We start from the raw sequence: 25,591 nt of genomic DNA, 5'->3' as shown, positions 1-25,591 counted from the left end.
ACTACAGTGTGCTGGAGTTACGGGGAAAGGTTTATAATTAACTGTTTCAAGGTAGCTTCGTGAGAAATAGAACCATAAAGTATTATTTACATCTGAAATGTAATAAAATAAATCCTCACAGGTGAGGTTCAGACAGTAGGCTCGCGACGCCCCCTTGTGGCTGTATGAGCGAATGACACTCTGTTTAGCATCAGTCTGGCGTCTTCATGGAAACTTTAACTTTAGCTTCTGCCCTTAATTAAAGTTTGACAGTAAAACATTTGCCTCATTGAAGATGTTTTTAATGTATTACAGCCTCGTTTGGAGCTTCAATGTGTTTAACCGCAGTTCAGACGAACCAAAACATTGTAAAGGTTTGAAATAAGAGTAACAGATTTAGATGGCAAGTGATTTAATGAATACTACCTTGTTTTCCTTCTTCTCCGTCTGCAAGAGTAATTATAGAGTATAACAAAAGCCTCAGGTAAAACTTCATTTATTTTAAAATAGCAAACCACACTTTAAAAGCCAGAGAAAGGGATTTGTGGGGCTATGAGGTACAGTCTAGGATATTTTACACGGGGGAAAACTCAACACTATAATTAACCAAGAACGTGATTGAGAATCTACTCAGACACCAAGGACGTGATATGTGTGTCATTGTAAATACCTGTTTTTCTTTTTCTTCTTTTTACAATACTTTCATAAGTTTCACATTCACCTAACATCATTCACAATTATTATACACGATATATAAATGTTACCTCGTTTTCCTTATTCTGCTGATTCCATTTTTATTCCAATTCAAGCTGAAAGAAAAGTGTTCTAACAGATTCATAACATAATTCTTGCATTTCGTCCTATTGCCGCTGGAGGGCACCAACTAGCACAAACAAATAATTACCATTATTTTACATTTCAGTGCATCTCGAAGGTTGTTTGGTCTTTCTTCTTGCTGTTTTGCTCTGATACTTCAACATCAGAAGCCTATCAGGCCACAGATGGACATCCAAAGAACCGCAGTGGGTAGAAGGGCTGTCACACAGATGGTTATCATCCACATTGATCCCCTGGAGTTTTTAAATCTCTGAGTGGGGTGCTGGATCCTTTTCTGGATCCAAACCAGAATGCGTGTTCTGTGAGCAGTTGAAGCCATTTTCTGACTTGGCAGCATCACTCTGCCAGTCAGCAGGAGAGGATGCAGAGTAGGAGGACAGGCTCATTCAGCAGATACCGTCCTGGTCATGGTTGGAAACAGGCTCGGGGGGGCTGTTTTGCTTTGAGCTGGACCTCACATGCTTCACAAGGAAGTCAGAGCAAGTTGGCTATGGAATAACCTAAAGACCTTCGTGTGACCTCTTTGGAGTCTGGATGAACTGTTTAAAGAACGTCGGTCTCGTTACGTTAGTTGAGCGTGTACCAACTAAACATGATCAGAAAGACCCTTCAGAGGGAGACCAATGAGAGAAAGAGCGTTAGTGACGTGTGATGGAATAAGAATAGGAACAATGACAGGTGGCCTCCGCTGATGACAAATAATTAAATCTGGCAGCTCTTTGGATTTTATTAAGGACAGCTTAAAGGATCAAAGGCGAGGCCGACATTTCACTTGCAGATGGAGGCGAAAACATGAACAGAACAATGACTACGACCCCCAAACATCTGGATGATTAACGCACCCTGTTTGATTCTTGGTCTACGTCTCATCTAGCTTCATGTGCTTTGTGGTAAACGGTTGTCTTCCTGGCTGACAAATCTAAAAGTGGAAGTCGGTGCACCGTGTCTGCTGCTGCTGCACAGGAAACGAGCCTTGTGCCCGCCAGCTCACTGACGCCGGTCCTCTGCTGCATCCTCTCGCGCTTTTCATACTGCAGCTTCTCCGAATGTCCCGCCCCAGCACGGGTGGAGGTCTCCCCCTGCTGGTGTCTGTGCTCTGCACCGTTGCCCGAGAGGAGGCCTGAAGCCAGAAGACCGCCTGGAGCAGCTGGGTTGGGCCACCAGCCACATACCTGCCTCTGGGAACAGCAGCCAATCTCTGCACCTGTGCACACAGAACTCGATCCAAGCACGTCAGCCGACGCAGAGGTGATTATTATTTAGGTCCAGATCTATGTGTTCTGTCTCTGCCTTGAATAAATTACCGAGTGCAACGACCACTGCAAAAAACAAGTAAGAAAAAGGAGCACAGTTATGTGGAGGCACAGCTTCGTATTTGTTTAATTAATTAAGGTGCAATAGCACAAAAATCCTGCTTTTGTTTGAGGCTCTCAGCTGTTTTATTTGCAGCATCATCCAAAGGAGGGTAGACTGAATTTAAATTTCCTCACCAATCTCCTGACACTGGCCTTCATAAATCTTCTGCTATTCTCATTACAAAGCCATTAGAGCCTCAGAGTGGCTGGAAATCGCCTCATTACTGCAAGCTTGTGAGGAAGTTTTGTCCCATCTTTAGAGCCTAGATTAATTTTGGCAAGCAGACTTAAAGAGCAAGATCAAAAAGAAACAAAACTCCCTGTTTGTGCCCTAAACTATAGCGGACCTGCGTTTATTGCTCTCATTATTTGTGCCACTTTCAGTGCACAGCAGGAATGCATCCATGTTTATTCATAAAAATAATTCTGCTGTTTGATGAAAGTCAACGCAGCAATATAAACGACTGCACGCAACACAGAAATCCAAAGAATTTACCAAAGAAGTTTTATTAGAGGTTCAAATTGCAACTAGTGATTGTGGAACTGTAAGAGACATTAACATTTGCTTTAACGGATGAACATCATGGGGCAGTCAGTTATTCTCTCTCTGTGAGCTCGAGAGACTGTAGTTCATCATTGACTTCACTTAATAGTGTTCGGGATTTCTTTTTTGTACTTACTGTGATGTTTTATAGAAATCCACACTGCTAGAATAATCTGGTCGTATATTGCACTACGTAATGTTTTCATGGGGTTTGTTTTTCTAACGTTGAGTCAAATTGCAACAATTGCATTTGAATCAATAGCAGCTGAATACAAACACGAACACAACGAGCATGTGAGAGCAGCGGCTAATCTGACATACATCCTGCCAGTGTTGATTGACAAAGATATATTTGTCGATCATAAAGGTTATAAAACCCTTTAACTTTTCTACATCAATAAATAAAAGCAGAATAATATTATACGAGTATAACAGTTAATGTGGGCGTTACCTTGACATAAATTACCCAATAAATTGCTAGTATGCTAGCGAAGACCCGCCTCCATGCGGTTGCTATGCCTACTACACGTTCCTCTGTGACTGACGGCTGAGGTAGCCAATCAGAGTCAAGGTGGGCGGGGAGTGGCGCGCACCCGGACAACTGTCTACTACCAGAGTCACACCGCTCAGGGAGCTCCTCCGACTGTGTCCGCAGCCTGCGAGGAGATGGGAAATGTGCTATAAACGCTGCGGGAGCGGACCACACAGGTAATTAAAGATCGATTTCACTTGGTATCTGCATCTGCGGGGCGAATGCTGTTCAGAAGTTGGCTGGAAAGCCGGGGCCAATGACACGCAGTTAAAAATACCGAGTTGCTCATGCACGGCTGTGACATTGTTGAATTGAAACTGGAGTAGACTCGTTTGTTTGGGGGGAAATTTACATTACATTACATGCCAGAGCGACATATGGAAATGTGAGCCTATATATGAAGTACGGGCTGAAGATGGTGCGGTTTGGGAGCACCTTAATGCTCTAATAAACAGTCGCTTTTAATCAGGAATCAATTTTGGCATCTTTCGAGGTGGGGCAGAGTTGAACCGGCATCCCTACAGGTATTATTTAACAGTTTCACTTAATCAGTGCGGTTCTAGGTGAATTTTGTTAGTTTTAATTTCAAATACCAGTTGATTTTGCTGTTATTTGAGAGTTCAGAAATGCGTTTATGTTTATCAAAACCCCAAACCGCCGTGAATTTGCCGTGTTTTTCTAACGTGCGCTATCTTTACTGACAGTACTGTGGTTAAACGTTTTTGATAAATGACAATATCATGCACAGGTGCATCTATGAGACATTTTTTTGGGGATTCTAAAAAAGAAAAATTAGTTCTCAAGCCCAGTAGAGAACTGGAGCCATTGGTGGGCTGAGTGCTGGACGCAGCAGAAGCCTTTAATGGGGTTTGTAGGTTGGGGGAAACGTTCCTACAGCAGATATGAACCCTCTTGTCCTAGATATGTGAATTCCTATAAGTATGACAAATATTTGTTGGGCTGTTTTGGGGAAGGATCCCACCTGTGGGAGACCTGAGGACCGCCTTGTACAAACACGGGGCTCAGAATAGATAATAATGATGTCATTCAGTTTGAAAATACCCAAGGAGACGTCAGATTGGCTCTGGGTGGAAAGCAGAATCTTATATACATCACTTATCGCTGTGGAATGGACTTATCTGCCCGCTGCAGGGTACAGGCGTTTCACAGCATCACCCGTGGGTTTGATTCAGGCCCGGACCTTGAGTCTGCCTCTTCTCCCAGTGTCTCCAGTTTCCTCCCACAGTCCAAAAACACACACATCATGTTGACTGGAGCCTTTCAACTGTCCTTCAGAATGTGTGTGTGTCCTGTCATTGGGCTGGTGACACGTCCGGAGTGTGTTTCTGCCTCACAACCAGTGACTGCTGGGATATTCTCCAGCATCCCCATTGACAGTAATCTGATTTATTGGGAATGTTCCTTCTCAAAAGCAAAAGTTTGGGACATTTCGATTGGATAATTACCTCTAATGGGAAGGTCACCTCCTCTTCCTCAGGCTCCACCCTGGCCCTGGTGGTAACCTTGCAGATGTACAGCTAAAACGCTCCCCAGTGCATCAGCCCGGCCGTCTCGTTATGAATCAGCCGCCTGTCGGCTGTATTGTTTTTCTCGCTCTGCCTCTGAAATGACTGGGTAGAGCGCCGAGCGCTCCTTTCACATCGGAGCGGCGAAGCGGTGCTGAGTGGGACGGAGAGAAAGGAAGGTGTAGTGTAAAATGGAAATAGAGAAAAACACACCCCAGACCAGTCACCAGCCCATCACACACACACTCTACCTGCACGTTTTATAGGAAAACACCATGGATATAAATTTCCTGGGAGCACCAAAAGGGACATTGGAGTCACTGAATCAGACACAGTAGCTTTTTCAGCTTGTTGTTACATTAAATACGGCACGCTAGCATGTCGCAGAGCACGCTAGCATGTCGCAGAGCACACTAGCATGTCGCAGAGCACCTTTACAGGCCTTCTCCATCCGTCCCCGCGTCTGGCCCTTAACAATACAGAAAAGAGGCCACGGCAGCAGGTGGAGGTGATGGCGGGCGCTGAGCCAGCAGCCAGGCGGTGAACCACAAACAGCCCTGTGACATCTGCTGCTCTTTTGGTCGTCACAACTGACGGAAAGAAGGGAGAGAAGTGAGAAGGAAGGGAAGTGGCTGCTGAACACAAACCGCTTTGCATTTATATTTGGACTGACTGCATATCTATGCAGATCCGCCACTGTTTCGGCGTCCGGCCCGCGGAGTCAAACACACGTGCGCGCACTTGCCGCCATGCATAGTTAATCGGAAAAAACTCTTTGTGCGATATCCTGTCTTCCCCTTTGACCCGCTAGGATCTTCTTACTATTACTTATTGAGGTCCTGGCTGGCTCCTTCCTATTGGCTCCTCTGACACGTCTGCTGATGCCAATAACACATTAATTACACATGTGCCACGTCTCACAGGGGGGGGTCCAATGCCGCCAGGCTGGTTTCTTATCTCTGCCAAAGAGGCCAGAACCCAGAGGCAGCAGCAGCAGTTCTAACGAGTTCTGCTTTCGGAGCTCGTTTTGCACGACAAAAGACAGTCTGGGGGTTGTGGGTGCGAAACCTGGTGGCAGATGGACGTCACTGGCTCATTTTTATGTGACTTTACATGGGACGATTGATTCGAATACGTTAGAATTAACCCCCTGGAGTGAGTTTAATGATGCAACTTTAATATAATCAAATCATTTTGAAAGTTAATCAAGCAGAATAATGAGTCTCAGAAACTTTATTAATAAAGTTTAGTCAATGCCAGGGAAAGCTCGACTTGATTACATTTGCCTACATTTCAGAAGGAAATGAATGAATGAATCTGCCGTGTCTTCTGCCACGTGTTTCTCCTCATCTCCTTCGGTCTCATGGTGCAACCTGTCACGCTCGTTAAAGCGCAGAATTGTTGGTATTTACTCAACAGTGCCTTCGTTTACAGTCTGAATCCCACCGTTAGATGTTGGCAGCTCACGGTGGCTGTTGTCCTCTATAACGACAGCAGATCGTTGTTAATGGGCGGCCAACAGAACGGGGGCACGGTCGTCCGCGGCGGGGGACCCTTTCACGGCTGAACGTCCCCCCTGGATGCACGTGCACGGTGTCACGCTGTTCGCTGCTCGTGCCAGCGCCGGGAAGCCGCGGCCGCCTGGCACGTCGACGTAGACGGGTCTGGACTGCGGCTGTGTGCTGCAGCCACAAAAGCACATTCAGGCCGGGACAATGGCGAGCGGAGAGGCCGGGTTGTGTTTCATCGCTCCGTCCCTCTCTCTCTCTCTCTCGCTCTGTGTCTCTCAGCCTTGTGTCTATTGTGTTGGCTGTCTCACTCTTGCTGTCAGTTGCACAGGACGCGTTCGCCAACCCCCCCCCCCCCCATGAAACGTTAGATCCATCCATCATGAAGCAATTGTCAGCTTTTCTAGAGTGCGAGATGGACGGTGATCTCCCCCATGTGACCACTTGCCTTCTGACCAGCGGGTCATATTTAGGTCACATCTTGACCTCGTGACCATTCATCGAACCTTTATGGCCAGGAAGTGCTGTTAACCATATGTTGGTGCATCCACTGCCACGGCTACCGACCCTCCATGGGTGCTAACGAAGGCATGGACCACGCGACCAGTCTAGTCCAGTAAATGGAATTTCATGTCACTGCGGATAATGTAATTACGCCTTAATTTAATTAAAACGTCCGTTCTGCTGGGGCCTTGATTCTCTGCTGTGGAGAAACCTTCTTGCTTGTCACAAACGTCTGTTTTTTCTTAAATTTGGTTAATTTAACAACAGTGCAAACCTCTCTAATTATCAGCGAGCCTGAACCATAATCAGCAATAACCAAATTTCTCTGTAGCAGCATTGATGTGGCGCTGAGAGCCAAAGTGGCTCTGACGGAACACAATCTCTTCTCCACACGTTGTCAAATCCGGTTTGAAAGTAACGCAGCAGGACGGATGAGTCGGTGCAGTCGGGTCCGGTAATCCATCCATGGAGCGCCTGGTGGCACAGGTGTAGTGCTAACGCTAACGCTAACGCCTTTACTGTCAACTGCTCGGGTGACCTCCGCAACCACCGTCATGACTTTTGCTTTCGTTCCGAGCTGCGTTGCCGCAACATCTTGAGCTGAGATTTTACTTTTATTTCAGGCTCGTTGTGGCGTTGCTGCTTCAGCCAGAGGTGGAAGTCGTACTTTTGGTCTCCGTGAGGGGAATTACTCCTCTCTGCCTTCTGTTATTAAGTTCCTCTTCTCGAGAAGATGAGAAAATGAGCCTCTAAGAAACGAGAATCAATTTTTAACCCGACCAGCGCCGGTGATTTCCTCAAGGAACCGGCAGCTGGTCGTTGTTTCAGGTTGTTTTTTCAGCTTCTTTCTTCCTTTTATTATCTTCTAAATTTGCCTTTGTTTTGCTGTTTAGTGAGAGAACAGCAGAGGAGGTTAGTCAGGGGTCGGCCATGATGATAAACGGATGCTACTTCCTCTCCTGTGGTGCTGCTCTGCCTCCCCTGTTTGGCTCTGGCCCATCAGTCATAATCATCTGCAGTGGAATCTTTGCCCCCCCCCCCCTTTTGTGATTTAAATTTGGGACCTTTTGGGTTATTCCCCTCAGAACACCAAGGTCAGAACATTCACCTGGACACTCTCTGGTTTTGTTGCCTCGGAAATGAACGTTGCCGGTCGGCAGCTCTGGTTCATCCCGGTTAGACTGGCGTCCACGGGGGGGGGGGTCCCGGTCATTCCTCTGCTTCCGTAACCGGCTCTGCCAAACTGAACGTTGGCGCCGCCTCAGTCCTGCTGCTTAGTTAATTAACGAGGTGTTGTTTGTGCGTGTGTGTGTGCGCGCGCGTGTGTGTGTGTGTGTGTGTGTGTGTGTGTGTGTGTGTGTGTGTGTGCGTGTGCAGGTACACGGTAGGTCCCACTGGGCTGCTGCGTGATGCCAGGTCACCAAGTCTAAATTGAACCTTCGCTATTGCAGCGAAAGGGCTGTTGCACACACACACACACACACACACACACACACACACACACACACACACACACACACACGCATGCATGTGCACGTGCCCGCACACAACCAGGAACTTTTTATTAGAGTGTTCCTGGTTTAAAAAAGACGTTATTTTATGGTTAAAAAGGCAGGTCCAACTTCCTCTGCTCTTGTGTGTTTTTTTGTGTCTAAGTGTGATCAGGTAGCAGCTGTGTCTGTGTGTGTGTGTGTGTGTGTGTGTGTGTGTGTGTGTGCGCGCTGAGATCATCACTCAAAACACAACAAGCTCTTAGCTTGCGATATTGCGGAGCTGGAGCCAGCGAGAGTCGTCTCTTCCCACCATCTCCAGCCCTTCGTGACTGGTGTAATCAGAAGAGCGCCGCGGCCTTGGCGAGCGTTCATCACCTGCTCCGGTGGCTCCCTCTCCCCTTACGCCTCCATCTCTCCATTGATTTTTATATTTCCTGTAATCCCTCCTGTCACTCCTCCTCCTCCTCCTCCCTGCTTCCTTCCTTTGCTCTCTCCATCCTCCGTGTTTACACCTTTGAAGTGATTAGTGGAGGTCCCAGGAACTTCCTTCCTCCGCTGGAGGTGTCCCCGGAGAGTGTGGTCCTCGGTACCCGTCTCTGCGTGATGCTTTATTTCAGAAGGGCATCAGCAAACGTCAGGCTGTGCGGGAGATTCAGGGCGGAACAGAAATGTCATCTTTATTTCCGTAACGATCCTGTTTTTATCCCTCTTTTACAGGCTGCTGTGAGACTGAACAAAGATGGCCTCCTTTCAGAACAACTTCTGGGTAAGTTGTGACAAGTGTGTGCCATAAAACGAGAGCGCTGTGGTCTCATATCGATAATAATACTCTAATTATCTCACGCTACCTGGGCGCAGACGATCCAGGAGCTTCGTCCTCCTGAAATTTGCTTTTCCTCCTTCAAAATGAGGGCAATTTTTCCGCCGCTGCGCTTCATCAGAGCCACAAATTCCTGATCGTTTATCTGTTTGTGTGCCTGAATGTGCTGACACTTTCATAACTGTTCCCACACAGTCCACATTTAGACACAATTAACTGTGTAACACAAATCCTCTGCTCACTTAATTAGACAGTGCAGCCACTTGGGAACAAGTCACACACACACACACACACACACACACACACACACACACACACACACACACACACACACACACACACACAGAGCTTCGCTTGTTCAGCTCAAGAACGTCCACGTCCAATCAGAGAGCTGCTCCTTCCTGTTAACGACGGGCTGAGCTCCTCGGTGGGGAGCCCAACTTTATCCTAAATTAATGCAGCTATTATCAGCAGAACGGGCCTGACGTGGTCTAAACCAGAGCTCATCCAAATATTATAAGTGACACATTTGTATATATAGTAAACATACATTAAATGTGTACAGTACACTGCACTGGCCTATATGCATATAAAGATGATTTCCATTAAAATAAAGCATTTTTATACCTGCCAATGAGATCCCAAAACTGGTCTTATTAAATCGAGCATAGTTGAGATTTTCATTGTGAACAACGGTGTTTTTTCTTATCCTAAAGTTTTTTGGTTGCCAACGCTGAGCTTCACTCATCGTGCTGTTTTCTCAGGTCAGGGTGCAGCCTAGCAGTGTCCTTCTCCATCTTTGGCTTCTTGCTTCTCTCCCACCAGCTCTTAGCTCATGGTTTAGGCTCAGGTTGTAACTGGGGTGCCCCTGAGCAAGGCACCCAACCCCCATTGGTCCCTGTAAAGTATAAGGTATATAGGTAAACTGAAGCGATTTCTCAGACGTCATAATTGGCCTTCAGCAGTGACGGGCTGCTGCTCATGCTGATGCTGCTGATGCTGCTGCTACTGATGCTGCTGCTACTGCTGCTGCTGCTACTGCTGCTGCTGCTACCTGATGCTACTGCTGCTGATGCTACTGCTGCTGATGCTACTGCTGCTGCTGCTCATGCTGATGCTGCTGATGCTACTGCTGCTGATGCTGCTGATGCAGCTGCTACTGCTGCTGCTACCTGCTGCTGCTGCTACTGATGCTACTGCTGCTGCTGCTGCTGCTACCTGCTGCTGCTGCTACCTGCTGCTGCTGCTACTGATGCTACTGCTGCTGCTGCTACCTGCTGCTGCTGCTACTGATGCTACTGCTGCTGCTGCTGCTGCTACCTGCTGCTGCTGCTACCTGCTGCTGCTGCTACTGCTGCTGCTGCTGCTGCTGCTGCTACCTGCTGCTGCTGCTACCTGCTGCTGCTACTACTGCTCCCTGCTGCTGATGCTGCTGCTGCTGCTACCTGCTGCTGATACTACTGCTCCCTGCTGCTGCTGCTGCTGCTACCTGCTGCTACTGATGCTACTGCTGCTGCTGCTACCTGCTGATGCTACTGCTGCTGCTGCTACCTGATGCTACTGCTGCTGCTGCTGCTGCTACCTGCTGCTGCTGCTACCTGCTGCTGCTGCTACCTGCTGCTGCTGCTGCTGCTGCTACCTGCTGCTGCTGCTACCTGCTGCTGCTGCTACCTGCTGCTACTGATGCTACTGATGCTGCTGCTACCTGCTGCTACTGATGCTACTGCTGCTGCTGCTGCTGCTACCTGCTGCTGCTGCTACCTGCTGCTGCTGCTACCTGCTGCTGCTACTACTGCTCCCTGCTGCTGATGCTGCTGATGCTGCTGCTGCTACCTGCTTCTGCTGATGCTACTGCTGCTGGTGCTACAAGCTACTGCTGCTGATGCTACTGCTGGTGGTATTGACACCTCTCTGCCTGTTGTTCTGCTCAACCTGCCCAGTCAGCACAAAACTCTGTGAGTCAGCTGAACTCGCTGCAGCACAGGCGGGTCGGCTAAAAGCTCCATGATCCGGTGTGTAGCGAAGGCTTTGGCGAAGGCGCACAGCTACAGCTACAGTTGAAGGTTACTTCCTGGATCATGTCACATTAACAGCACTTTCATTTGTTAGTCAGTTGGACTGTTGCATAAGGAAGGAAAGATGCAGAGCTGATGCAGGCGTGGTTCTGGGTTTGACACCAGACCTGCGTTCATGTGAGGATATGATAGTAATTACACCGATTAGCAGTTAAGGTGGACTGGAGCAGCAGACTCTCACCCAGCAGTCGTCAAAAAATAAAGAAAGAACTGCAGAAACTGCTGGCAGTGTGTGTTCACTAACCTATACTGGTTAGAAGTGCAATAATAGACTTGTGGGGTCTGTATGACAGAGCAGAAATGTCCTCCAACACCTGGTCCAGGCTCATAATGTCGAAGAAAACGGACTTTATAGGTAGAACTCAAGGCACCGTTGCCAGAGAAACAAGGGTTGTGTAATAAGACCTGTTTAAAACTAAAGATGAAGGGATACCTGCCCTGTTTCTTCTTTACTTTCATTTTCTTCCTTTAGTTTACATTTTTGATTGAAGCATGAGAAATTGTTGCCCTGAGCTGGACCCTGTGCCACAGAAACATGTTAGTTTTCTCCATAATAAAATACGGCATCTGTCTTACAGATGAACCAGAAAATGTTCTTACTGAACTCTCCCTCAGAACTCTCCCTCAGAACTCTCCCCAGAACTCTCCCTCAGAACCCTCCCCAGAACTCTCCCCCAGAACCCTCCCCCAGAACTCTCCCCCAGACACCTTGCTGGTGTTAACACTCCCTCTTAATGGTTGCTAACGGCTCGATCAACAGTCTGAGGGGGCAAATTGTTTCCTGTAATGATAATTCCTCCATTTCTGACCATCCCCCTGAACAAGTTTCTGCAGCTCACCCACTGAGGGTCCTGCAGGAGTCTCCGTCTTTGTGAAAGTTGTGCAGATTTTGCCCCCCCCTTCCCCGTTCATTCCTCTCTTCTTCTCTGCCATCTTTCCCCTCATTGTAATGGTAATGGACTCCATCGCGCGTGACCAAAATGGTCGGCTTAATTGATGAAAAAGAGATCACCAAGAGGGTAGAAGAAGAGGGGGCTTGCATACATTACACTTGAATGATTTTCATTCACTGGAGGCTTAAAGAATACATCATGGCACCAAGCGCTTCCTTAAAAGGACAACGAACGGTGTGTTTGCAGCTCTCTCTTCAGGTTTCTCCCCACAATTCGCCGCCTTTAGGTGTGATTCACCTCTGAGAAGCGGAGAAGTGTTCACCTGATTCTGCCTCCAGCAGGAGTGAGGTCAGGCTCGCCCATTTGTATCGTTGTCGTCAGCCTGAGGCGAGCGTTCCCTACTTATGTGACCTGAAAGTCTGTTCTCTCCAAGTGTGTAAATATTAGCGCTCATGCAAATTGAATGTCGCGAGCGAAACTATTTAAATGTGCTGGTTATTTGTTCTGCGCTCACACATTTGCTTCCCGGCTGCTCTGTTTTTACTCAACTTATTCTGTTTGTGAAGCCATTCGAGCAGCGTAATAATCACTGTGGACCAGCTCGGTTTGCAGTGGACAGGTGCAGTGGTGTGTGCGCGTGTGTGTGTGTGTGTGTGTGTGTGCGTGCGCTCACCTTTCTCTGCAGAGGGTTTAGTTTCAACGCAAGGCGTCTGCCAACTGCTGAAACTCTGTGCGGATGGCTGGACGCCCGTCCTTTTTGGTTTTTTCCTTTAAAGGAGGGTTGATTTTTGATGGGTGATAGAGGCCTCATAAGGGGAAATGAGATGCAACGAAGAAAGGACACAACACCTGATCATGTGACCGTATGCCTGCAGGTATTACGCCACAGCAGGGCTGTTCTCAGTGTTTTTTGAGGCCTGTCCTCTGGTTTTTCTTCCTGCTGTTTGCAGCGGTGCTTTAGCGGGTGCTCATTTATTGCTCTCAGACTGAAGCAGCCGTTTCGTTTGTGACTACGACTCCGGTTCCTGTGCTCATCCTTCAGTATTCCAGTTATTCTCCTGGTACCGGGGGGCCTGTCGTCCTTAGACATATTGTGAGGTTCTGAGAGGCAGCTTTCTGTTTCCTCAGAAGTGAAACTGTTGTAGTTTGTTCTTGCTCTCTACTGGCACACGTCCACCGTGAGGTGGTTTTAGCCGTCGGCTCGTTTCGACTGGCCGTAGATGCAGTTGGACTCTTCTGACATCACTAATAATGAAACATTTTCTTCCTTTTTTGTTCTGAATTTTAGCTCAACCACCCTGAGACATAAACAAGTCCAGAAATCCCCGTTCATAGTTATTTAGCAGGCTTGTTTGACAGCCATGCGTGATTAATATTGCACTTAAACTGAGAGAATGGGACAGAATAAAGGACACATGATAATGTTTATATGTGTCAGTATGATGACATTTTTCCAGAGATCCTACATAAACCTGACAAATTAAGATGGACATTTTAATTTACTCTATTTTTTTTATCATTTTGTTCTTTAACAACAGTGTAACAATGGTTTCACACAACTTTACAGTTAAGAAACCAACTTCTCATATTTGACTGTAAAACAACATAAAAATAAAAGCGTTGTCTCTCCCTTTATTGTTGACTTGCTGGTTTATTTTGGTTTGAGTGCTAACAGATGGTGTGTTGTGTGTGTTTAATGCCTTGTCAGGGGGAGAAGAATGCCGGCTTTGACGTGCTCTACCACAATATGAAGCACGGCCAGCTGGCAACGAAGGAGCTAGCCGAGTTCATCCGTGAGAGGTAAAGTTTGCGCGAATCTGCGTGGGAGGTGGTGCCAGGGATGGTAGAGGAATTCTACGTTTTGCTTTTGGAAAGAATGACGACGGACTGTATCAAAGACGTCCAAACAAGTGTTTGGAAAAGGTGTCGAATCGAGATAGTTGCGCGAGCTTGTGCGAAGCTCTGATAGCAACACGAGCCACCAAACAGTCTGCTCTGGCTGTTCATTTCCAAAATGGTTTAGAATTTAATGAACAAACTTTGTTTCGATGTTGCCATGAACACGAAGCCGGGCATCAACCTGTGAATCATGCGATAATAAAACATTTAAAAGTTCCAAATGGATTCTGCCCTCAAGTAAATGAATAAATTTGTGATTTCATAGTTGGGGTTCAACACACACACACACACACACACACACACACACACGCACACACACACACACACAGGGCCAGAGATATGATCCTCCTGATGTTCATTCAGAAGGCCTGAGCACATTCCTCACATGGGGTAATTCACTTATCTGCTTGGACAGAATAAAAAACAAATGGACAGTAAGAAAAAGCTTCTGCAGAGCTGCTGCAGTTATTATGGTTGAATATACACAGCTCAGCGATGGCGTCGTCCTAAAACGCCATCATTTAAATCCAAAGCTGACTAAGGTTTCGTAGATGTATCATTTATTCTCTGAACGCAACATTGGAACCTGACGAGGTTTAGTAGAGCATGATAAAGACATTCATGTTACTTGGTTAAAATCATGGACCAACTCCAAATTACCGGTAATGTAATCATCAGTGTGACACGGTGTGGTTTCGATAAATAGTTCTTATCATTTTAAGATAGTTTTCAGCATTTTGGTCAGCTCAAGGAGACTGGCGCTGCTTGTTTATGACTTTCTGTTGCTTTCAGCTGGTCCCCCTCAAGATACGGTAGTTGGATCCCAGTCCCTCTTTTCTTTGTCCTGAGGGTCCACAGATGGTTATTAAACTTTTACATCAATGCCTTGAAAAATGAGTCTGCTGGCCTTTAGACAACAGAGATAGAAATAAATCTGTTTTTCAGGGACTTTGGTGCCTTTTCCCCATTCCCATGGTAACATTCCTCTGCATGTTCTGCAGGGCGGCGGTTGAGGAGACCTACTCCAAATCCATGAGCAAACTGGCCAAGATTGCCAGCAACAGCAGTCCGCAGGGGTGAGTACTGTCGTGTAAACACAGCCGGGACAACCGCGTCTTCCCCTGAGGTCAGATGGCGGCCCATCTTATATGGATGAGGACCATCTGCGTCTCCAAATGTGCACATTCATGATTTAAACTAGCCCCGCCCCCCCCTCTCCTGTCGGTCCTGTATAATCTAATAGAATCTGTGTCATTTCCCAGGACGTTTGCTCCCATGTGGGACGTGTTCAGGGTGTCTTCAGATAAACTGGCCCTCTGCCACCAGGAGCTGATGAGAAAGATGAACGATCTCATCCGGGATATTAACAAGTACGGGGAGGAGCAGGTTAAAATTCACCGTAAGGTACGTGCTTCAAGAAAAAGGCAAAGGACACGTGTCCACTGTCCCGCCTGTCTGGCACCAGCTTGGACTCCCCCAGACTTGCCCTCCATCCAACCTCTGTCAGCAGGATCTAATTCATCTTCTGCACAATCAAATTATTCTTATTTTTCCTTAAAACTGTGAGGTGCTGGAGCCGTAATGGTGATCTTTGTGTGCTCTTTGGTCCACCAGACAAAGGAGGAGATGGCGGGGACGGTGGAGGCGGTGCAGGCGCTGCAGGTTCAGAGCGGCCACCTTCAGAAGTCGAAGGAGGTTTATCACGCCAAGTGTCTGGAGCTGGACCGGTTGAGGAAGGAGGGAGCCCCACTGAAAGAGCTGGAGAAGGTCAGTCAGGAAGCCCCCCGTCTTCAGTTCAGACCTCCATCAAGAGTCGCCTTCCTTCCCCTCGTCTGTCCCTCTCTCTCCTCTCCTCCCTCACCAGGCGGAGCTGAAGTCGAAGAAAGCTGCAGAGTCTTTTGCCCTGTGCATCGAGAAGCACAATCGCGTGGGGGCCGAGTTTGAGCAGAAGATGAGCGAGTCGTCCCTGGTCAGCCATCTTCATTTCCTCTCCCTAAATCCCAGCGCAGCCCGCCATAAATGAAAGTGATGCTTTCCTCACAAATGGAAACCTCAGCCCCCGTGATGCCTGAACACCCACCGACTCACGCGCACATGCACATCCGGCCCCCTGACTCCATGCTTCCAGCCTTCCATGGTTACTGCTGTTGTTGCCATGGAAATCAATCAAACTCCAGCGAGATCTGAAAGGATGGAAATCCTTGTGATCATCATGTCTCGTAATAACTTGGGAGTGGGAAGATTAGGCTGTTATTCTAAATGTTGATGCCCAGTTTCACACCTGCAGGAAGGGGGAAGCCTGACCGGAGGGACGCAGCCGGCGTCAGTGCTGAATTTGGATTGGAAGAACCTTAAATCTTAAATCCTTGTGTTTAGTGACGTGATTTTTGGGCTCACGTGGTAAACGTGTTGTTTTTTTGTCACCTGGGTTTGTTTGTGAGATCAGAAGTTTCAAGGAATCGAGGAGACCCACCTGCGGCAGATGAAGCAGCTGATCAAAGGCTACTCCCATTCAATAGAGGACACCCATGTCCAAGTGGGACAGGTAGGCTGGACGTGCACTCAAATATGGCCTCAGTTCTTCTCCTAATACTTTATAAATAATATGTAAAAGAAGAGCAATTTGATCAGCATGATGGAGTCAAAGCAAATCTGTTCTGCAGGTCCATGAGGAATTCAAACAGAACGTGGAAAACATCGGCATTGAAAACCTAATCCAGAAATTTGCAGAGCTGAAGGGCACAGGCAAGGACAAGCCAGGTACGGGTGCTTCACCGGGAGGACGGCGGGGAGTCAAACAAAAGGCGTGAGCTTGTTGTTGTTGCCTCTTTTCTGCAGCTCTGGCTGGTTTCGAGGACTACATCACAGCTTTGGCCCCTGAAGGAGGGAAAAAGAGTCGAGCAAAAGCTTTCAGAATTCCCGGTCTTGGCAAGAGGGACAAGGAGCCGGACTCGACGTAAGATCACACCAGAAAAACACAGATTTCCAGCGTTCCGATGGTACGAATTGTTGATTTGTGTCCATTTGTGTGATGTTTTGTATTTACAGGGACTCGGCGGTGTCGGAGGCCCTGGTGAGTCTCTGCAGGCAGCCATGTTCTGTGTGTGTGTGTGTGTGTGTGTGTGTGTGTGTGTGTGTGTGTGTGTGTGTGTGTGTGTGATCTAATGGAACAAAGTAAACAGCAGCAGGGAGCAAATGGTGCTACTATTCTACTCCCATAACTGTGCAGCCAAAAGAAGACGCAGCCAAAGCCCCAAATCCCCACAACCGACCCAAATCTGCTTTGATTTTGATCAAACAAACTGTTCCAGCGGGCGTCTGACCATGTGTGTTTGTTTGTGTGGACGGGTTCATTTAGAATTCTCCTCTGGAAGTGGATGATGAGGGATTTGTCATCCGAGCCGACAGCACTCAGAACGATATCCTTCTGTCCACAGACCGTGATTTACTCTTGCAGCCTAAATGTTCCTCGATAAGATGACGATATATTTTATTGGCTGATTAAGAACATCGGCCCCGTAATGTAATCATTAGAATAACGATGAGGGCAGAATATCTTCAGGAAGCTGAAGGTCTGCAGCTTTTCTCCTTGACCCCCCGGCTGTACGCTGCTCGGAGGAGAAGGAGAACAACTTTTACTCCAGCGACTCGGACTTTGACGACGAAGAACCCAAGAAGTTCAACATCCAGATCAGACCAGTCGCCAACAGCAACCGCAGCAACACGGCTGCTACTGAGAAGGAGCTGAAGGCCACCGTGGGGACACTCACACTGCCACCAAACAGAGGGGTAGGGCCCTTGTTCATGGACATTCTTCAGGTGGAACTCCGGTCTTGATCCTCACAACGTCTCTTTCTCCCTTTCAGGTGTCGGTCAAGCGACATCTCTCCAGTGAGTTCATTTAAACGCGCCTCTGGATTGGGAATTCGAGAGCTTGTTGTTGTTTCCTGAAGCCTTTGTGTTCTCATCTCTGCAGGAAACTCGAGCACTGCAGGAGGTCACTCGGAGGATGGCGAAGGCGTCTCCCACAGGGGTAAGTCCAGATCTCACGACACGAGGGGATGAATTCCGATGTTTTTCCATCAGGATTCATCACATAGAGGGTTGCGTAATGTTTTGCTGGATCCGGATCTCTGCAGCAGATCTGTGTGTCTTTACAGATGGAGAGCAGGAGGGTCTGTGCAGGTCCACCTCCAGTCCCGACCACAGCAGGTGAGATGTCAAAGGCATGAAAACGGAGCCGGCGTCATAGACGCGGCCCAAGATTGGTGTTTTAAACACTGTTTAGTTTTATGAAAATAGATTTTTAGTTTAATCGCAGTCCAGAGATTAGTGTTTCTGTCAGAAAGGACAAATTTTCTGTCCCTTCCTCGGCTCCTTTTCCTTCCTTCTATCATGGCTGTCCCCGTCTGCCCCTCCTCTGCTAAAATTTGCTTTTTCCCTGCCCGTTTTCCCTCCAGGTTGAGTTCAACAGTGTCGGCTACAGACAGTCTGTTCGGACCACCGCTGGAATCAGCCTTCAAATCCAAAAGCTTTGACAGCCGGCAGCAGCTCAGGGAGCGGAGTGGATTTAGTGCCTCGGAATGTAAGTTTTTCAGAAGATGATTCTGATTCTGGTGATGATCACAATGACTTGTTGAAGAGCTCAGTGATTATATGAAGAGCAGGAGACATGAAGATGAGTTCAGTGCCCTAAACAGGACAAAGCACGATGCCGCCATCATTTTAATGTCTTTTAAATTGTTGATAACCGATAAGATTTTCTCATTGAAACCCTGTAATGTCTTTAAATGTCTACATCAGATGCTGCCTTCTCGTCCGACTCCTCCTCCCCAGAGAATGTTGAGGATTCCGGCCTGGATTCGCCCTCCCATCAGACCCTCGGCCCCTCCCCCGAGCCTGCCGGTTGGGCGGCTTGGCCTCCCGTGGCACAGAGCAAAGAGCAGACACTGGGACGACCAGTGGACCCCTTCCTCCCTGCTTTCCGTGACCCCTCCCCTGTCCGTAGCCCTCATCCTCAAAACAACACTTCCAGCGCCTGGTCGGTCGCGGTGTCGCGCCCCTGTCGCGTCCCCTTGGACATGGACTCGGCCGCACGGTTCCCATCGCTCCCCCCACCTGAGTTGGAGTCATCAGTGTGGAACTGCAAACACGTCCCCCCTGAGGACCCATTCCTCTCTGCCTTCGAGAGATCCGTCACGCAGGACACCCTTAACCTTTCTGATGCCTGGTCGCACCCCCCACCCCGCCAGGCTCAGGAAGGCAAAGCGGCGGCGGTCCGGGGCGATCCGTTTGCCATGACGCTTCCCGACACCAAGAAGATGCCAACTTCCTCCTCCTCTTCAGCTTCATCCACCTCTAACAGGAAAGATCGGGAGAGGAAACGAGACCGGAGCCTCCCACCGCCCGTTTCCTCTGATGACCCCTTCGCCATAACAATGATCGGGAGCCCCACCCATCAGTCTGCGCTGGCTGCAGCCGCCCACAACAGCGGCAACAGACCCGGACTGGACACCAACTTGGGTTGTTTAGCCACGACTCAACCCAAGAAGGATCTGATGCTCTGGAACTCTGACCACAACCCGTTCAGTGAAGGCGTCTCCGGAACCCCGAGCAGCTCCAAAGCTCATGAAGGAGGAGGTGGGAAAGGAGGTGGAGGAGGAGAGAGGAGGAAACACAGGTCCTCTGAAAGTGAGCCGCGCCGGAACGCCCCCCCTCTGACGAGGCATTCAGGACCGCAGGAGGATCTGTGCTTTTCCACAGACAAAGATCAAGACTGCCTGGATCTGAACACACACACGTCCTGCTCCGGCAGCTCTCACAAGGGTACTGACTTTTTAGTAGTGTTGTATTGTTTTAGTATTGTTAAATTAATCTAGAAATGTCACCTCATGGGTGTTATTGAGGTTTATTTATAGGAAAACAGGTCACTTGTTACGCGTTGGTTGAAACTGGAGTTAGAACTGGTCTTGAAATGATCCTTTCTGTGCCCTAAAACCACCATTTTTGAAGGAAGGGAGCTTGATTGCTTAATTAAACCAGCACAAGTCAAATGTCAGGAGGTTCTCTGCCCAATCATCCTGTCAGAGTTCTGTTGCTCAGCTCGTCTCCAGCTGTTCTCAGCCTTTCTTAGAGGCTGGACTCATTTTTTTTGTATCTCCTCCCTTGTGAAGGCTTCAAGCACAACTTCAGACAGGACACCGCTGAAGTGGTCACCGCTGCTCCTCTGAGGGCGGTCCGGGCCAAGAGGACCTCAGGCCGACTCAGCGGCTGTGACAGAGTGAGTTATTTTTCATAGTGATAGACAATTATTTCTAGACTTTAACTCCAATCAAATGTTATAGTAAGACAGAAAAGGAAATGAGTGGTCAAGAGTACCAGTATCAGACATTTTTTTAATAAGAAATACTTTTGCTCTCAGTAGTTATGGGAGATCGCCACCAGGGGGCGCCTTCCCTTTCTAATCACACCCCGTCCACACCGTCACTGCGTCATGTCTCACCCTGTGTTTCAGTCCCGGTCTCTGTGCACGTCCCCACTGCCAGAGCCCAGCCCCTCCCTCACCTCCTCTTCCTCCTCCAGTCCCAGTGAGTGGGGGCCTCAGCCCAGCGACTGGGGGGGTCAGAATCGATCAGCCAGTCCTGCCAGGGTGGGTCAGGCATCACCGCTGCCGCACCAGGACCACCAGCGACAGCGTACGCCCCAGAACACACTTGACTTGAGCTGTGTTTTTTTTTTAACAATAAATTAGGTCAAAGATAAACGACCAATTCGGTTTAGGTCTTAAATAACAGCCCGTTCTTAAATCCTCTCACCATATTTTCTCACTTCAGTGCACCTGTCGCGAGGTCCCAGCCCTATTTCCCTCAGCACACAGGAGGCGTGGCCAGTGGCGGCGGCCATAACCGAATACATCAACGCTTACTTCAAAGGCGGACAGCACAATCGGTCAGCGCCGCATCACTCCTCCCGGGAAAATCCCCCGAACTAGTCCTGCACGTTAAACGGATTTGTTCCGATCCCATTTTTTCCCCTCTTCCTCCAGATGTCTGGTGAAGATCACCGGTGACCTGACCATGTCGTTCCCGGCGGGCATCATCCGGATTTTCACCGCCAACCCCAACGTTCCCGTGCTCAGCTTCAGACTGGTCAACATCTCGAGAATCGACCACTTCCTGCCCAATCAGAAGCTGCTCTACAGGTCAGCGCACGTCTGTCCTCCGAACACCGGCTGCGTTGTCGGCGTGCACACCTCACCGCCTTGTCCGCCTGTCTGCGTGTGTCTGTACAGCGACCCGTCTCAGAGCGACCCGGACACCAGAGACTTCTGGTTCAACATGCAGGCTCTGCAGCTCCACCTGCAGAGAGAAGCTGAGGCGAATCCTCACGCCTCCTACTACAACGTTGGCATAATCAAATATCAGGTCCGACTAGATTCCCTTAAATCCCTTATTTCACTACCTGGATGCTTCAGTCGTTGTTAAAAGATCTTTGCCGCCTCCTCAGCTGTCGTCCCAGGACCCGGGTCGGGCGCCGCTCCTGCTCTCGGCCGAGTGTCAGCGCAGCGGCACGGTCACACGCGTGTCCCTGGATTACCACTGCTGCCCCGCCACGGCGCCCTCCACCCAGCTGACCACCGTCCAGGTGCTGCTGCCGCTGGACCACACGGCCACGGACCTGCAGTGTCAGCCGCCCGCCTCCTGGTCAGCACCCGGGCGTTGATATTTAAAATCAACCTTTTTCCATTTGATTTCATGGGATCCACAAACAGAACTGGATATTCAGGGTTAAGCAATAAACTAGGACACGTGGTCCCATTCACCCCCCCCCCCAGAATCTGTCAGTGTTTGTGTAGGTTTATAGCTGAGGCGGAAGGGGGTCAAAGGTCAGCAGTATGTTTTTATTATGAGAAGTGTGTGGTGTTTGAAGGGTGCAGCCCCGGGGGGGGGGCAGTGTTAAGGTCTGGCTCACTGTTTCCGGTGGTTCTCGGCTTTTGCAGGAACGCTGATGAGCGTCGGCTGCTGTGGAAACTTCCCAACCTGTCCCCCACCAACCACAGCAAAGGTCAGAGTCCGCTTCTACCTTTTATCCTCCTCTGATAAAACATTAACGCGCTGTAAAGTGATGACAATTATATATTCCTTTTCACCTCTCTAGTATCACCTAATGTTTAAAAATAGTAATTTATAAGTAGGAGTTACATAAAGAGCTCCATGCGGCCCTTTGCCCCCCAGAATGATCCATTTTCTTCAGCATCATTTGCATTTGAATGTGGCAGCGACTCCACTCTCCTGGGTTAGAGAAAGGAGCCAGCGGTCGTGCTTCTCGGCACACGTCAGAGATCTTTCATCTTCCGTATATGGAAATCTTTAACCTACCATGTTACTGACTGTGATGGGGGGGTTATCGAAAGAGTCTCTGCTTCATGAACCAACAACAAAAAAAATGTGTGACCTCAGGTTCTGGGACTCTGTGTGCCAGCTGGCAGTGCCTGGAGGTCCCCTGTGGCCCCCCACCCAGCCTGGCTGTCCAGTTTGTGGGCTCTGGGACGTCACTGTCGGGCGTGGACGTGGAGCTGGTGGGCGGCCGCTACCGCATGTCGCTGGTGAAGAAACGATTTGCAACAGGTAATGCTGGAACATCTGGGCCCAGGATGGGATTGTTGTCTTCTTCACTGCCTCTTCCTGTTTGGGTTTAAGGGGAGGGTACACAACTCATCCAGGGTCCGCCCCTGGTTTATCAGAGGGCATTTTTGAGCATGTGCTACCTTGCTCAAGGGTACCTTAGCAGTGCAGGCATCTCCTTCCACCTGTTGTCTGCACTGGGGCTTGAACCAAGAACCCTCGTCTCCTCAGCCCAGGTCCCATCAGACTGAGCTAAGGCTGCTGCCTTTAGACGATCCTACATCTATTTATTGAACCGCCATCACCGTTATAACTGATGCCCAAAGGATCCACACGAACCGGATCGATTTATTAACAATGATTCGCTCGGTTTGTTTTTCTTCTTTAGGGAAGTACATGGCCGGCTGCTCCCTGTGAATCACGGGAAGGAATCAGTCAACTTTGCACTTTTCGGAGCGGCGGCCGGTCGGCAGGAGATGATTCACGGTCAGATGTGAAGACGGTCGACGGGTCGGCTGGAAGGACGACGCGCACTCACTTCTGCTGTCGGAGGACCAAAACCTTCTTCTTTTCCTCTAATTTAAGATGTGTCAGCCTCCCTCTTATGTAGCAGGAGGACAGACTTTTCTAACTCCTCGTCTAAGAACACAAGCTCCAAGAAAGTAAATGTGAGAACGAAGCTAAATAAGCTGTAACGCTGTCTAGAACCAACTTGCTTTAGAAATTATTGATTTTTTTTAAAAAAAATATGTAAATACTTATTGGACTCCAGAGGAAAAAAAACATTATCTTCATCTAAGATTAGAAAAGTTTGTAAGTCTGCTGTTTGTTCCAACTAGAGGTTTTGTGATGTTGATATTTAATTAAAAAAAATAAAAGATTGTAGCTTTTTTTCTTGATTTACATCAGTTTATTACACGTTGTGACCAAGTACAAAAGACAGCTGAGCTACGCAGTTTATCAGACAGTCATCTGCCCTCAGGAGAGTTAAAATGTAGTCAGGAAACAGTTTATAAATGCACAAAAATAAGGGTTCAGTATACTCGTAAGAACATAATCTAGTTCCATAAAAAATAATCCTAGAACAGCCTTACAAAACATTACCAAAGTACACACTGATTTCTTTTTTTTCTTTTTTTTTCCCAAAGCACTTGAAGGCAAATTACTGTGACAGGCACGAGTTCCAAAAGAAAAGCTTTAAATAAAACAAACTGGAGAACAGAGAAGGAAAAAATACACCAATGCAATCAATTTCAACACCAAACCGATGTCAATTAAATGGAGAGGTCATATAAATAGAAGTTTTAGTAGCTTACTCGGGCACGGTAATAAATGAGTTCCATACATTGAGGGATTGAGATTTAGAACCAAGTCATCTCATCACACACACACACACACTCACACAGCATTCAGTCAGATTACGTTGAAGTGTTTTCTAAATGTCTGAACAGTGCGAGGAGATCGGACTGAAGGCCACAGAGCACACCGAAGATATAGTTATATATGTATATATTATTATTGACAAATTCCTCAAATAATGCACTGTAGTTTCTAATATACATTCATCTAACCTAGAACATAAGACGTGATAGCATGAGGTCCAAGTATCTGGAGGGGGGGGAGTGGGGGGGTCCTGCTTCTTTGGACCTTATCCTGACAACTGCCTTTAACAGGTACTGAGGCTTAACACGCCGAACAAGATTCCAGTTTAAATCGATTGCTGATCAGGACGCTTTCCAGAACACGTGCACTCATAGAATCATTGAATTGGTGCCGACGCCTCTTGTGAGGAGCTATTTACACGTAAGGAAAGTGAAGTGATGCACAAACGGAGGCTACGCTTCTTAAAGGGAGAGTATTTTCTGTCTAAAGCTGCTGAGCTGAGGATAATAAAACAGTGCACGAAGCTCCGGTGGAGGTGTCCAAAATTTCTCTTCTTTTCTAACGACAAGTCACCACATCGGATTCACTCAAGCCGATATTTGTTTTGGAAGCGGGGCTCAGGGATGAAGCACTCCTCCAAATTCGTCAGTATCCCTCCGATACCTTCTTCATGTCATCCGAGCTGATCTGAGCACAGTATATTTGTCTACTGAGGTAAACAGATGGACGTCTCGCCCAGGTAAACGCGAGTCAAGAGCTGGTAGGAACATCAGCAGCAAATCGTGTGTGTGTGTGCGTGTGTTTTGCAGGCTGCGGCGGAGGCAAAAGGTGTTGGGCGCCGGGAGCTGGTCGCTACGCTGTCTGAGGTTTGGAGACGATACATTCATACTGCGGTAGAGGCACGGCTGAGGGACAGGTAGACATCTGTAGTGGTGGTCTTAAAGTTCTCAATCTAAGGCACTCGAACAAGACTATGGCACAGCTAGATTAGATGTAAAAAAAGAAAAAGAGGAAAAAAAAAAAAAACCCCACAAACATTTCACGCCAGCACTCAAAGTTAAACGTCCAATAAAACGAGACGGTTCACAGTTGTAACGAAAACTGAAAGAACGTCAGACCTGTGTTAGAACGAACGAAAAACGGCCATCTTTAACTGATGGAAGGGGGGTTCACACTGCTACTTCCTTCGTTATGTACATTGCACCCGGTGATGGCGGAGGAAGGCCATGAGCCGGCCCCCAGCTGGGGGCCCTGGAAGCCACTTTCGGGTTAATTTCTCTCAGTTTTAAGTTCAGCTCTGGCGGGACCAGACTCACATCTCCTGCAGAGGGTGGTTCATCTCAATCCTCTCCCTCTTCACGGCTGGTTCGGCGGGTCCTCTCGACACATCCGCATCGCCCAGCTCGTCCATCTTATCGGTGCAGGATGCATCTGATGGCACAGGAAAGCAAACTGGTGGGATCAGATTAAAGGTTCAACACAAATTAATCAGTTTAGCTAGACTCATCTGATTACAGCTAGCTTATATTAGCTTTCATTAAAGCAGCAAACGTGAAGAGTAACACAGGCAGGAGGCCGGACACAGGCTATATGAACTATATAAATATGTAATTGTTCTG

The 25,591-nt window shown here is 48.2% G+C and overlaps 2 protein-coding genes across 5 annotated transcripts in view; one reads left to right on the top strand and one right to left on the bottom strand.

Annotated features, from left to right (window-relative positions):
- Positions 1–2,041: 2,041 nt before the first annotated feature.
- fcho1 (FCH and mu domain containing endocytic adaptor 1) lies at positions 2,042–23,470 on the top strand. 2 transcript variants are annotated; one of them, XM_029827772.1, is made up of 27 exons: positions 2,042–2,064; positions 8,996–9,044; positions 13,775–13,866; positions 14,967–15,041; positions 15,228–15,369; positions 15,580–15,732; positions 15,830–15,934; positions 16,412–16,510; positions 16,629–16,725; positions 16,804–16,921; positions 17,014–17,038; positions 17,324–17,384; positions 17,573–17,754; positions 17,832–17,856; positions 17,942–17,998; positions 18,126–18,177; positions 18,426–18,550; positions 18,769–19,791; positions 20,139–20,245; positions 20,480–20,660; positions 20,799–20,913; positions 21,011–21,166; positions 21,257–21,389; positions 21,472–21,668; positions 21,965–22,029; positions 22,425–22,592; positions 22,978–23,470. In XM_029827772.1, the coding sequence occupies exons 2-27, from the start codon at positions 9,018–9,020 to the stop codon at positions 23,004–23,006; spliced, it is 3,609 nt and encodes a 1,202-aa protein (XP_029683632.1). In that variant the 5' UTR covers positions 2,042–2,064; positions 8,996–9,017; the 3' UTR covers positions 23,007–23,470. The 2 variants fall into 2 exon arrangements, with proteins under 2 accessions (XP_029683632.1, XP_029683631.1); XM_029827771.1 differs by lacking the exon at positions 2,042–2,064 and adding an exon at positions 3,276–3,423.
- The window catches only part of rfx2 (regulatory factor X, 2 (influences HLA class II expression)), a 16,734-nt gene continuing 14,476 nt past the window's right edge, over positions 23,334–25,591 (bottom strand). For all 3 annotated transcript variants that reach the window (XM_011619373.2, XM_029827773.1, XM_029827774.1), the window contains one exon: positions 23,334–25,403. In XM_011619373.2, the coding sequence (XP_011617675.1) occupies positions 25,285–25,403 (119 nt within the window). In that variant the 3' untranslated portion in view covers positions 23,334–25,284. The remainder of the gene's footprint in view (positions 25,404–25,591) is intronic.

The sequence above is a fragment of the Takifugu rubripes genome, chromosome 20, assembly GCF_901000725.2.
Source record: "Takifugu rubripes chromosome 20, fTakRub1.2, whole genome shotgun sequence".
NCBI classification, from domain to species: Eukaryota; Metazoa; Chordata; class Actinopteri; order Tetraodontiformes; family Tetraodontidae; genus Takifugu; species Takifugu rubripes.
Note: the sequence above shows the minus strand (reverse complement) of the source record. Positions and strands in the feature narration are given on the sequence as shown.

Coding starts and splice junctions, on each gene's coding strand:
- fcho1 (XM_029827772.1), top strand. CDS start 9,018: ATGGCCTCCTTTCAGAACAACTTCTGG. Junction 13,867..14,966: donor GCCGAGTTCATCCGTGAGAG/GTAAAGTTTGCG, acceptor CATGTTCTGCAG/GGCGGCGGTTGAGGAGACCT. Junction 16,726..16,803: donor CACAGGCAAGGACAAGCCAG/GTACGGGTGCTT, acceptor TCTTTTCTGCAG/CTCTGGCTGGTTTCGAGGAC.